Consider the following 14,204-nt stretch of genomic DNA (forward strand, 5'->3'; position numbering starts at 1 on the left):
CTCTTTCATTTGTGATCCTATTTATTTGTGCTTTGTCCTGTTTTTCCTTTGTGAGTCTGGCAGGGGTTTGTTTGTTTTACTTACTTCTTCAAAGAACCAGCTTTTGGTTTCATTGATCCTTTGGATTTTTTTTTAGTTTCTATTTCATTTATTTCAGCTTTGATTTTTATTATTTCCTTTCTTGTACTGGTTTTGGGTTTTGGTTTTAGGTTCTTTTTCTAGTTCTTTGAAATGTGAGATTAGATTGTTTCTTTGAGTTCTTTCTTGTTTCTTGATGTGAGCCTGTATTGATATATATTTTCCTCTTATTACTGCTTTTGCTGCAGCCCATACAATTAGGAAATTGGTGTCCTCCTTGTTGTTCAACTCAAAGTATTTTTTAATTTCTTCTTTGATTTCCTCGTTAGTCCAGTGGTATTCCAGTAGTGTGGGTTTCAATCTCCATGAGGTAAGAGGGTTCCTTGCCTTCTTTTTATGGTTTATTTCTAGTTTGATGCTTTCATGGTCAGAGAAGATGGTTGGTATGATTTCAATCTTAGTGTATCTGTTGCTGTTTGTCTTGTGTCCCAGTATGTGATTGATCCTGGAGAATGATCCTTGTGCACTTGAGAAAAATGTGTACTCAGATTTTTTTGGGTATAGTGTTCTATAGATGTCTGTTAAGCCCAAGAGGTCTGGATCCTTATTTAGAGCTTTAGTGTCCTTACTTATTTTTTTGTCTTGTTGATCTATCGATTGTTGATAGTGGTGTGTTGAAGTCAACCACATATGTGTTTTCTCTGATGTCTGTTTTCAGAGATGATAATAATTGTCTGATATATTTTGGTGTTCTTTCATTTGGTGAGTATATGTTAATGAGTGTTATGTCTTCTTGAAGTATTGTCTTCTTGATCATAATGTAGTGACTCTCTGGGTCTCTTTACCTTTTTGAGTTTGAAATCTGTTTTATCTGATATAAGTATAGCTGTTTCTGCCTTCTTTTTGGTCCATTTGCTTGTAGGATTGTTTTCCATCCTTTTACTTTCAGTCTATTTTTGTCTTTTGTAGTTAAATGTTTTTCCTGGAGATAGCAAAAGGTTAGATTTGTTTTTTAATCCAACCTGCAACTTTGTATCTTTTTATTGAGGAGTTTAGTCCATTTACATTTAGAGTTAATATTGATACATTAGAATCCTTATTTGCCATTTTGTTTGTCTTTTCTGTGGTTTTATTTTTAGTTTTGTTTTGTCCTTATTTGTCTCTCTGTTGGTTATGGCTTTAACTCTTTGAAGTATTTTTTGGAGTGGGGGTTTAGTGGTAATGACATTCTGGAGTTTCTGTTTCTCTAGAAAGGTCTTATTCTTTCTTCATAGAGGAGGGACAGCTTTGTGGGATAAAGTATTCTTGGTTGGCATTTGTTGTCTTGGAGTTTGTTGCCTATGCCCCTCCACTCTCTCCTTTCCTGTAGTGTTTCTTTGGTGAAGTCTGATGTCAGCCTGATTGGTTTTCCTTTGTATATTATCTGTTTCTTCCCTCTTGTCAGTTTCATTATTTTTTCCTTGTCTTGGATTCTTGGGAGTTTTACTATTATGTATCTTGCTGTATTTTTCCTTTCATCATGGAAGTTTAGTGTTCTTCTTGCTTCTTGTATGTTTATTTTCAGCTCCTTCTTCATGGTTGGGAAATTCTCTTCGATTATCTCCTTGAATATTTTCTCTGTTCTTATGTCTCTCTCCTCTCCTTCTGGGATTCCTATAACTCTTATATTTCCTTTCCTCATGGAGTCAGATAGTTCCTGAAGTCTTTCTTCATTCTTTTTCCTTAGTATTTCTCTTTCCTTTTCTGTTTTGGTTCTTTCATTTCCGTGTTTTCGAGAGTACCTATTTGTTCTTCCATTTCATCTATTCTGCTCTCACTGCCTTTCCCAGAGTTCTTCAGCTCCTCCATTAATCCTTTGCTCTCTTGCATTTCTTTCACTTCCCTCTTTAGGGACTCGATTTCATTCTTCTGATCGTTGATCATTTTTCCCACGTCATTTTTGACTTCTTTCAGTTTTTTAATCATGGCTATTTTAAATTCTCTATTGGGAAGGCTCAGAAGTTCTTCCAAGTCACTGTTGTGCTGTCTGGTGCTTGATTTTCTTTTTGTGGCATGTCCTTTCCTGAGGACTTGCTTGGTTGCTTGTAGTTTGTCTTCTCCCTGTTGCTTGTTTTCTGATTTGTCCTATGCGTTGGGACACTTTGTCACTGTACTGGCCAGCATCTCTTTGGTGAGCTCCTTCTGGGTTGTCAGAGGCTCTGACTGTGGTGAGGGCCTTTTCTCAGTTCCACACAGTTTTGGTGAGATCCGGATACCTAGCTCCCTGTCTTGAAATGTTGAACATTGGGGAGCAGTCCCCTGCATCCTTGGTCTGCCCAAGAGGTGGCTGGATCCCCCTCTGGGCACCAACTGGCTGCAGTCCTGGGGCCTGGCTTGTGCGGGTGGCAGGGTCATTTGGGTGTGGGGGGGGTGCGGTTTCAGCCCACCTCTCACTGTGGGGACAGCCTTTGCTCAGTTCCACACAGATTTGGTGAGGTCCAGACGTGAACTCCCCTGTCTTAAATATGGCGAGTCAGCGCTGCCTAGTGTTAGATTACTCAGTGAAGATCAATCACCTCAGTGATGGTTCTAGCTCCTCTTCCCAGGAACCTAGGTTGCAAACTCAGAGACCTTGCAGCTGTGATCTGCTTGTGCTTTTCAAGAGGTGCACTTCTCAGCACAAGCTTACAGGCTGGCCTTGGGCTATTTGTAGGTCTCTCTGAGGAGTCCTTGTTTTTCTTCTAATGGTGCCAGAAGCCATTTGCTCCCCTCTGGGGTTCTCTACATTTCCTGTTCACAGGGTGTGGTGCCTGCAATAGTTCCTTTCCACTCACTGTCCTGCTTGCTCTGTAGTTTGTTCTTTCATTTTTTTCCCCCTCCTTTCTTTTGGTTGGAGTGTGCCAGCTTTGTGGGTCGGGGATGGTAGCAGGGTTCTGAGATTTCCACTCTTCTTGTCCTCTTTTATGGCAACTTTCCTTTTCGGGCAGTTTGCCAGAGTCGTCTATGTATCTTCTGTGTCCTAGTTCTCACGGGGACTTGCCATATTTCATCCCGTTAACTTTTTTTTTTTTTTTTTTTAATGGGAACACTTACTCACAGCGTTTCCCTGCCGATCCGTCTCTCATTTATTCTGATTTTCTTTTTGTGGTGTGTCCTTTCCCAGAGGCCTTGCTTGGCTATTTGTATTTTTCCTTCTCCCTTTTGTTTATTTTCCAATTTGTTCTATGTGCTAGGCCTCTGTACCACTGGTATTTGTGGTCATCTCTTCAGGGTTCTCCTACTGGGACTTCACAGACTGGTGGCTGGGCCAAATCTGGTGTTGTCACAACAGCCTTTGCAAGGACTGTGATGCTGTTCTTGGGTTGATGGGCGCTGTCTCAGAGGATGACTGAGTCTGTATGCTGCTGGTCTCTTCCCCTACATGCATATCTTAACCTACAATGCCGGGGGCGTGGCCTGTGCATGGGTGTGGGAGTTCATGCATACTCTAACACTGTGTGGGCCAAAAGGCACTCTCCCAAGTGGTTGCGCTTCCCATGGGGCCTGGGCCCTGCCTCTAACTTCCTGGATTTACTTGCAATTCTGGATGGGGTGCACAGGTGCTTGGGGGTTGCTGACCTCCACAGCCATGTGCAGGCCAGAGAGCACTGTCCTGGATCTCACTGCTCACCTTTGTTTGCTGGGACCTCCCTCTGCCTTTACTCACTTCCAGAAGGGATCCTCAGAGGCCAAGTTCCTCAACAGCCCTGTGAACCTGAAGGCACTTCCCTGGGACTGGCTGCCCACCTTTGTTTGCGGAGCCCTCCCTCTGCCTTTAGTAAGTTTCTGAAGGGTGTTCAGGATCACTGCCCCCGCCTCCCCCAGAGCTTTGCAGGCCATCTTGCCCTTTCTTGATACTAGCTGCAAAGCATTGCTTGTGGAGCTCTCCCTCTGCCTTTACTCAGTTCTGGAAGGGGGATGCAGGCCTCCATCCTCCATCAGCCTTGCAGGCAGGCGCACACTTTCCCAGAACTGGCTGCTCACGTTTGTTTGCAGAGCCCTCACTATCTTATGAAATTTTAATGATGAAAACATAACAGGGAGAATGAACTTATGTTATATCATGTGGTTTCAAAAGAACTGTGCAAATTGAATGGAACACTAAACCTAATTGAAACAAGAGTAAAAAGAAATTATTGAATGATATCAACATGAAGGAATTAATTGACTAAGGCTTATACATAAAATAATACAATATGTAATGTGGCCAGAGTTTTCTGGCATGTAGCAGATGCTAAGTTATTATTTGTTAAATGAATCAGCTCTCAGTATATAACAGCATTTACTATACTTCAAGTTTGGCATCAATTTATTTGGAAAGGTTAAATCATTGAATGAAAGCTGATACAAATGACTATCAAACCCACAGAAATGAAGTTGTTCCTCTTCCTCAAATATCTGACATAAAATCAGAGGGATCATGATCAAAGTGTCAGAGTGATTTACATTTCAGATGAAGACCTAGAAAACTACATATAAAATCTATGGATTGGCAGAATCACCTCAAATGAAGCAGAAACTCAGAACTAAGAATATAGATGTTTCAGTAAATTTTAAACATTTTTATGGCCTAAAAGAGCCTCCAAAATCAATTGAGAAACAATGATATGTACAAATCACCTGAAATTCCAGTAGTTGCAAAAATGGACACAGAGTACTTGGAAATATAAAAATACTGGGCAAATGAATGGTGATAAAATATATGAACATTTTCTCAAACTCAGTATTTTTAAAAATAATTTACATTTATATATTTTACATCATTATGTATATTATATATAATATAGATATTTACATCATTATATCTTTCACATCATATATTATATATATTTTACATCTTTGTTCATTTTTTTTTACAGTGTTTGCTTTCTTTTCTCAGGTGTAGTCCCCATAAAATTGCCATGACCAATTTACCTGTACACCATCACCACAGTCCCTTGCAATTTTCTACCTTCATTTTGATCCCTCACCTCCCCTTACCCACAGAGTGTCTCTAATTTATAGTTTTCTGCTTATTTTTGTTATGTTTTGTTATTTCTTTTCATTGCTATAATTTCCCCCCTTATTTGGTTCCCCCATATTCCTTTTATAAGTGAAACCATCCATTATTTTTCTTTTTCTTTCTGACTTATTTCACTGAGCATAATCCCTTCAAGCTCCATCCATGTTGCTGTGAATGGCATGATTTTATCTTTTTGATTGCTGAATAGTATTCCATTGTGTATATGAACCACATGTTGATGTGTATATACCACTTGTAGATCCAATCATCTATTTTGGGGCATTTGGGTTGTTTCCAAGTCTTACCTATTATAAATAGTGCTGCAATAAATATCGGAGTGAAGGGATCCTTTTCATCAATTTTTTTGTATCCCTTGCGAAGATCCCTATGAGTAGAATTGCTGGGTCATGTGGAGCTCCATTTTTAGTAGTCTGAGGAACTTCCAGACAGCTTTCCATAGTGGTTGGACCAGTTTGCATTCCCACAGCAGTGTAGGAGAGTTCCTTTTTCAGCATATCCTCATCAACATTTTTTGTTGCTAGATTTTTGATATGTGCCATTCTTAACTGTGTAAGGGTATCTCATTGTGGTTTTGATTTGCATTTCCCTGATTATGAAGGATATTGTATATTTTTTCATAGCCTGTCGACCATTTGCATTTCCTCTTTGAAGAAGTGTCTGTTAAATCTTATGCCTAATTTTTTTACTGAATTGTTTACTTTGTTATTGTTGAGTCATGTGAATTCTTTGTATATCTTTGTGATCAATCCCTTATCAGTTGTATGCGGTGCAAAAATTTTCACCAATCACTGGGATGCCTTTTTTTTTTTTTTTTGGTTAATGTCTCTTGCTGTACAGAAGATTTTTAGTTTGACATAATCTCAGCTGTTTACCTTTTCCTTGACTTTCTTTGCTTTGGGTGATGAGTCTGTAAAGATGTCACTGAGATGTAAGTCTTGTCGTGTTTTACCTATGTTTTCTTCTATATATTTTATAGTTTCAGGTTTTATGTTCAGTTCTTTTATCCAGTTTGAGTTGATTTTTGTGCACAGTGTCAGGTAGTAGTCTAGTTTCGTTCTTTTGCATGTAGTGGTCCAGTTTTCCCAGCACCATTTATTGAACAAACTGTCCTTGCTCCATTATATATTCCTTGCTCCTTTGTCAAAGGTTAGTTGTCCATATATGTGTGGTTTTATTTCTGGGCTTTCTATTTGATTCCATTGGTCTGTGTGTTTGTTTTTGTTTCAGTACCATACTGTTTTAATATTATGTGTTTGTAATATAGTTTGACATCTGGGAGTGTGATACCTACATTCTCCTTTTTTTAAGGCTGCAAACTTAGTCTATTCAAGTTTCCTTGTGGCTCCATATGAATTTCATCAGCATTTGTTCTATATCTTTGAGGAGTGTCATTGAGATTTTTATTAGAATAGCATTGAATCTGTAAATTAAATTCCTTTTTGGAGTATGGCCATTTTGATAACATTAATTCTTCCAATTCATGAGCAGGGGATGCTTTCCTTTTTTTTTGTCCTCTTCTATTTCTTTTACCAAGTTTTATAATTTTCTTTGTATAGGTCCTATACCTCTTTTGTTTGGTTTATTCCCAAGTATTGATATTTTTTTGTTAAAATTATACAAGGGATGGTTTTCTTCATTTCTTCTACAGCTAACATCACATTTATAGAAGAAAACCTATAAACCTTTTCTCTTACATAAGGAACAATATGAGGCTGTGCACTCTCACCACTTTCATTTGACATAGGCTTGGAAGCCTTAGAGATTCACTCAGTTCAAAAAAAAAACAAAAGATATCCACATCAGAAAGGAAGAATTAAAACTTTATTTTCAGATGACATGTTATTTAATGATCAGAAAAAAATGTCAGAAGTAATGAACTAGGGGCCTCCCTGTTGCACAGGGGGTTAAGCACAGCACTGTGAAGCTATTTGCAGCCTCCGCAGCATGAATTCGATCCCTGGTTTGCCAGGGAGCAATGCCTCTGGTATAGCAGACATCTCCTATTGTGCCTTCTGGTCCCCTCAGCAGTGTATTTCAGTAGGTCTGCCTGTTCTGTTCCCCTCTCTGTCTCTGTTGCATCCTCTTACCCTCCACACCTCTGGCCTGAGCCCAGCCTTGTATGCATAAATAATTAAATCTTAAAAAAAAAAAGTAATGAACTAACTCAATAAAGTCCCAGGATATAAAATCAATATACAAAATTAGTTGCATTTCAAAATACTAAAACCAAACTGTCAGAAAAATTAGGAAAACAGTTCCACTTACAATGGTATCAAAAAGAGTAGAAAACCTATGAAAAAATTTAACCAAGCAAGTGAAAGAGCTGTATATGGATAATGTGAGACTCTGATGAAAGAAAATGAAAAGACATAATAAATGGATAGTTATTCTGTACTCATGGAATGAAGGTATTGATGTTGCTTATGTGGCCATATTACTTAAAGCAGTCTATAGATTCAGTGCTGTCTCTGTGAAAATTCCAGTGGATTTCCCCAGAAATAGATCATTTAATCCTACATTGTAATGAAACCACAGAAGATTGAATAGCCAAAGCAATTTTGAGTAAGAGGAACATCTTTTGATTATTAAGATAGAAGAACTTTCTGAACACAAAGTATATGCAGATGACCTTGAAATTGTCCTTTTCCCAGCCATTGTAGTGGTTATGACAATATTTAGAAAAAGGGAAGTAATTCCTTTAGAGAAGTAGGTGAGGTATAATTGTCGGCAACACTGGAATTTTTTTTCCATTTTTTAAAATATTTTATTTTATATAATTCTTACAACATTTTTCATCTGTGCACAATGTATGTATTTTCATTTTGGTTATATTCCCCATACAATTGCACCCCCCCTTATTTTGACTCTTGTTCTTCCTATCCCTGTCCCTCCCCCTCCCCTCACCTCGTAACACTGGAATTTTTCAAGCAAGAAAAAGAACATGATTCAATAAGGAATATAAATACCCCAAGCATTTATTCCAATGGGTACACACCCTACCACACATTGTCTCCAGTCCTCTATACTTCAGTGGACAGCATGAAAAGGAATTTTGTTGCACAGTAATCAAATGTGTGATTTAAAATTGTCTCATCACCTTCAAAACTTTTTTCCTAGCTCAAGACCATAATAGATAAATCTGTTTATTGAAATTTGATTTCCTATGTAGGCTCTACTGGAAGATGTATTTTAAAATTGGTTTGTGTCAGTGATTACGGTAGGCATTGTGCACATCAAACTAATAAAAGCAGGAGGTCAGACATAGAACACACCAGCATATTTAAGTCTACATTATCAGTGAGGTGAGTTAAGGTGCTTAAACAGAAAAGAATGCCAGAGCAAATGTGCAAATGTGGGTTCCAATTTTCCCTTATAGTAAAACTATATAAATGGGTTTCGTTGCCATTACAGTTTTTTTTCATATGTGAAACACAACTCATGACAATTCTTCAGGAAAAATAAGAAAAATATTTGGGATGATATATGTTATTTGAGAAGAAATTATTCTTAAGCTATACATAGTTCCCCACTAAAAAATTGGAATTACTGATTATTTCTTTTTTAAAATTTTATTTATATATACAAAAATTGGGGTGTAGGCCCGAAGAGTAGGGGCTAAGAGGATTCACCAGAGACAGAGTGGGGACCAGGGCAGGCAGATCTATTGAAATACACTGCTGAGGGCGAAGTGGGTGAGACAGGAGAGGTCTGCTGCGCCATGTGGGCCAGCTCCCCAGCCTGTCCAGAACTGAACTCGTGCTGCAGTGGTTGGTAACATCTTTTTTTTTTTTTTTTAATAGAGGCATGTTTTTATTTATTTATTTGTTTGTTTGTTTTGTTTATACATGCACTGGGTACAGTCAGAAGTGCGGGAGGGTGGGAGAATTCACCAGAGCCAGAGCGGGAAGCAGAGCAGGTAGAAGCACCAAAGTACACTGTTGAGGGGAGCAGGGGGCGGCAGGAGAGGTCTGCGCACCATGTGGGACCCCCCTCCAGTGGCCGGGGAGCAGCCGGGGATCGAACTGGTGCCACAGAGGCCGTTGGCAGCTTCGCAACTCAGCGCTCAACCGCTGCGCCACCGGGGAGGCCCATGTTGGTAATATCTTGATAACACTGTCTTTAACCCTGCACCACAAGGGAGGCACATATTTCTGAAACAAGTTTTGCAAAAACATTTTGGAAATAATATTGGAGAGACTGAGTATGTATCAGAGTAGAAAGCATACTAATGTGAGTTGAATATTTGTATAGGGAATTTTATTGGCTAGAGGTCAATGAAATGGAATTTCCGGATATAAATCAAAAGAACAAGTTCAGTTCCTCTGGTGTGATGACACAATAGCAATTTTTGGTTCCAAAATTTTCAGCCCCGCGATCACAGGCATTTTCTTCAGCCCCTAGACAATTTTTGTAATATAGCAGCCACTCCAAACATTTTTTTCAGAGCCCCCTTTATGTCTCTGTTCCTCAGACTGTAGATGAAGGGGTTCAGCATGGGTGTGACCACGGTGTACATCACTGATGCTATTGCACTTGAGTGTGGGTTGTGGGGAATGGCAGAGCTAATGTACACTCCGAAGACAGTGCCATAAAATAAGGAGACAACTGAGAGGTGAGAGGCACAGGTGGAAAATGCTTTATGCTTCCCCTGAGCTGAAGAGATTCTACGTATGGAAGAAACTATTTTAGAGTAAGAGTAAAGGATCCCAGTGAGGGGTCCCCCAACCAGGAACACTGTTACCACATATAACACCAAGTCATTAAGAAAGGTGTCAGAACAGGAACACTGAAGAACCTGATTGAGTTCACAGAAAAAATGGGGGATTTCCATGTTTGAACAGAAAGACAGTCGCAACACCATTAGGCTTTGTATTAAGGGATTCAAGACACCAATGCTCCAGGACAGTAGGACCAGCAGCCCACAGAGCCGGGGGTTCATGATGACCGTGTAGTGCAGCGGGTGGCAGATGGCCACAAAGCGGTCATAGGCCATTACGGTCAGCAGGAAGTCATCCAGCCCTGTAAAGAGTATGAAAAAATACATCTGGGTGATGCAGCCTTCAAAGTTTATGGCTTTGCTCTGTGTCTGGATGTTGACCAGCATCTTGGGGATGGTGGTGGAGGTGAAACAGATGTCCACAAAGGACAGGTTGGAGAGGAAGAAGTACATGGGGGTGTGGAGGCGGGAGTCTGATCTGAAGGCCAGGATGATGAGCAGGTTCCCCAACACAGTGATGAGGTACATGGAGAGGAAAAGCCAAAAAATGAGGGGCTGCATTTCTGGTTCCTTTGATAACCCCAGAAGAATAAATTCTGAACTGTGAGTGTCATTCCTTGCTTCCATGTGGGCCAGGAGATGACTAGGAAAGAAAAAATAATGATTTATTTTTCACAAATTGTAATTACTCACTTTGAAGTATATTTTTGTACTATTTTACTGTATATTTTTCTAGTGAAGAAATAAATACCAATATGATTTTATTGGGAACACAGAGTAGAATTCTTGAGGAAGACACTGTTTGTGATTTTTTTTTAACTTAAAAAAAAAACTTATTTATGCTACAAGAGCTGGGGTATAGGCCAAAAGTGTGGGGGTAGGCATTGAGAGGATTCACCAGAGACAGAGTGGGGAGCAGAACAGGCAGACTGACTGAAACACACTGCTGAGGGGGGCAGTGGGAGAGACAGGAGAGGTCTGCTGTGCCATATGGGTCACCTCCCTGGCCGGGGATTGAACTAGTGCTGCAGGGGCTGTGACAGCCTCATAGGTTGCATCTTAACCCCTTGCACCACCAGGGAGGCCCTGTTTGCGATATTTAAGGCACAAAAGGAAGTCAGTGCTTCAAGCTGAGTGAACAAGCAAGAGGGAGATGATAAGAGATGGTGTCAGAGTAGTAGAGGGAAGAAGGGGCTCCCTGCTGCTCCTCAGGCTTCAAGAGCAGACACCCTCTACCATCTGCTGTTCCCTGCATTTTAGTAGTGTTTCCAGGGAATTCCGTGAATGAAAATGAATCTCTTCCTCATTTTCACCAGTAATTTTACCCACTTGTGTCTGTTTTTAAGGTTTACAGTTTGGAGCGTGTGAGTTCTGGTACCCTTGTCCTGATAAGGAGAAATTTTCATAGAGCTTAAGAACTTATGGAATAAAGAATGTCAATAAGAGTGAAATTATGTTAAGAACAGTGGTTTCACATCAATTCCAAAGAGCACCTGCACCCCTATGTTTATAGCAGCACTATTTACAATAGCTAAGCTTTGGAAACAGCCCATATGCCCAAAAATAGATGACTGGATCAAGAAGATGTGGTACATATATACCATGGAATATTACTCAGCATTCAAAAAAGATAAACACATGCAATTTGCAGCAACATGGATGGCACTGGAAGGGATCATGCTCAGCGAAATAAGCCAAAAAGAAAAGAAAAATACCGGATGGTCTCACTCATAGCAGGAATCTAGAAAACTTAAATAAGGGACCAGGAAAATGAATAACTATAAGAAAGAAAATATTAAAATCAACAAAAAACTATGAACCAGAGACACTTTTTGGGGGGTGAGGGGCGGGAGGGGAGGGATTGGGGTCAGAATAGGGGGGTTGCAATTGTATGGGGAATATAAAAATAGAATTTATTATTAAAAAAAATTAAAAAAAAAGAATAGTGGTTTCAAACAAGCATATAAAGCAAAGTAGATTGAAATCTAAAGCAGAAGTCAGGCAGATAAAGACAAACATCACATGGTCTCACTCATCTGTGTAACTGGAGAAAACAAACAAATGAGGTAAAGTAAAAAAGTGAACTTTTAGATTAAAAACCTATTAGTGGGGCCTGCCCTGGTGGCACAGTGGTTGAGCGCTGGGTTGCGAAGCTGCCCGCTGGTTCGATCCCTGGCTGCTCCCCGGCCACCGGAGGAGGGTCCCACATGGCACGCAGACCTCTCCTGCCACCCGCTGCTCCCCTCAGCAGTGTGCTTGGGTCCTTCTGCCTGTTCTGCTCCCAGCTCTGGCTCTGGTGAATTCGCTCACCCTCCTGTGCTTCTGACTCTACCCAGTGCTTGTATAAATAAATAAATAAATCTTAAAAAAAAATAAAAAGACCTATTAGTGGGTACCAGAGGGGAAAAGGGAGTGCTGGGGAAATTGGGACAAAAGATTGATGAAGGGGAGATGGATTTTTAGTTGTCAACTTAATGTAGAATTTTCACATGTTGAGTTTTAAAGACACACACCTGAAACTTGTACAGTGCTACAATGAAATATTATTCTAATAAAAAATTAATAGTTTAATGCCATCAAGATGGTCACTGATTCAAAATTGAATTGCCAAAGCTGGTAAGTAAAACATACAAAAGAAGGGTTTTCTTTTTTCTCTTTTTCTTTCTTAAAATGTTTTTAATTGAGGTAATATTGGTTTACAATGTTTGTATCTAGAGGTATTGCTCTCCCCCTGCAGGTGTTGCTAACACACCACACCCACCACCAAACACCTGAGGCATCCAGCATAATCCACTGAGCTCCTTTCCATTTTGTTTCTCCCCTCCCCCTCTGGTAGCCTCGGTTCTACAGTAGAATTCTAGGGTTTGTTAAAGGTTTGGTTTTATTCAGCCATTTGTTTTGTTTCTCTGCATTCACATATAAGTGGATTTTGTCTGGTATTTGTCTTTTTCCTCTGTCTTACAATGCATAATCTCTTCCATTCATGTTGCTGCAAATGATAAGAGTTTGCTAAAAGAAGTTTTTTAAATGATTGAGCAGCACTAGCTAAGTTATAATTTCATGGTATTTATGATATTACAGTGACAGCTCAACCATTCCTGTAAGAAAAAATTAAGAAAAGGCAATGGAAAAAGCCAGCCTGATTGACTGTTAGATTTACCCTCACAAAAAATACAAGCACTGACAATTCCACCCAAATACATCAATACATACATTGAAAGAATTGAATGAGAAACTGCAAAGTTGTTGCAAACAGCTCCAAACCTAGTTTGAATGAATGCAATGAAAGCAGCAAGGAAAACACTCTGACTCCACAATGCAAAGGTTAAGGTCTTGCAAAGACAGTAACAACAGAGAAAACAAACGATGAACCACAAATACAGTCAAACTTACAATAAAATTATTCTGAAGTACAATGGAGCATTACTCAGCAATCAGAAAAAGATAAACTCATGCAATTTGCAGCAACATGGACGGAGGTGGAAGGGATCACGCTCAGCGAAATAAACCAGAAAGAAAAAGAAAAATACCGGATGGTCTCACTCATATCAGGAATTTAAAAAACCTAAATAAGGGACGAGGAAAAAGACTAATTATAACAAAGTAAAATCAAAATCAACAAGCAACTATAAACCAGAGACACACTGGGGGTTTGGGGGGAAGAGGGTAGGAGGGCTTAGAGTCAAAATAATGGGGGTGGGAATTGTACAGGGACTATAACCAAGATGAAAATACATACATTGTGCAAAAATGAAAAATGATGTAAAAATACATAAAATAAATAAATTAAAAAAATCCACTTAATATAAAGTGGTGAAAGGAAGAAATAAATATTGTGAAGTAAAGCTCTTTAATATATCCACCTTTGGGGCCTTCTTGGTGGCGCAGTGGGTTGAGCAGAGCGCTCTGAAGCTGTCCGCAGCCTCTGCAGCCGGTTTCTATCTCAGCCTCACCCCACCGTCAGGGAAATCCACTCCCGTCTGGAAATCCACTCCCGCTGCTCCCCTCAGCAGTTTCCTTGGTCCGTCTGCCTGTTCTGATCCGTGCTCTGTCTCCTGTGAATTCTCTCACCTCCCGTGCCTCTGACCTGTATCCCAGTTCTTGTATAAATAAATAAATCTTAAAAGAAAGGTTGAGCATGGTGCTGTGAAGCTGTCCGCAGCCTCTGCAATGCAGGTTCTATCCCAGGTGGCTGAGGAGATTCCTGCAATGCTCAGCAGTCCTCTCCTGTCTTGCCTCTGCTCCCCTCAGCAGTATGTTTCGTCAGGCTGCCTGTTCTGGTCCCTGCTCTGTCTCTGGTGAATCCTCTCACGCTCCTGCACCTCTGGCCTGTACCCCAGCTCTTGTATAAAAATAAATAAACCTTAA

At 39.9% G+C, this 14,204-nt stretch overlaps 1 protein-coding gene across 2 annotated transcripts in view; it reads right to left on the minus strand.

Annotated features, from left to right (window-relative positions):
* Positions 1 to 9,136: 9,136 nt before the first annotated feature.
* Positions 9,137 to 14,204, minus strand: part of LOC119241164 (olfactory receptor 7A10-like) — a 31,144-nt gene continuing 26,076 nt past the window's right edge. For both annotated transcript variants that reach the window (XM_054693399.1, XM_037506269.2), the window contains exon 2: positions 9,137 to 10,479. In XM_054693399.1, the coding sequence (XP_054549374.1) occupies positions 9,510 to 10,479 (970 nt within the window). In that variant the 3' untranslated portion in view covers positions 9,137 to 9,509. The remainder of the gene's footprint in view (positions 10,480 to 14,204) is intronic.

The sequence above is a fragment of the Talpa occidentalis genome, unplaced genomic scaffold, assembly GCF_014898055.3.
Source record: "Talpa occidentalis isolate TD23 unplaced genomic scaffold, MPIMG_talOcc4v2.1 talOcc4.12, whole genome shotgun sequence".
Classification (NCBI taxonomy): Eukaryota; Metazoa; Chordata; class Mammalia; order Eulipotyphla; family Talpidae; genus Talpa; species Talpa occidentalis.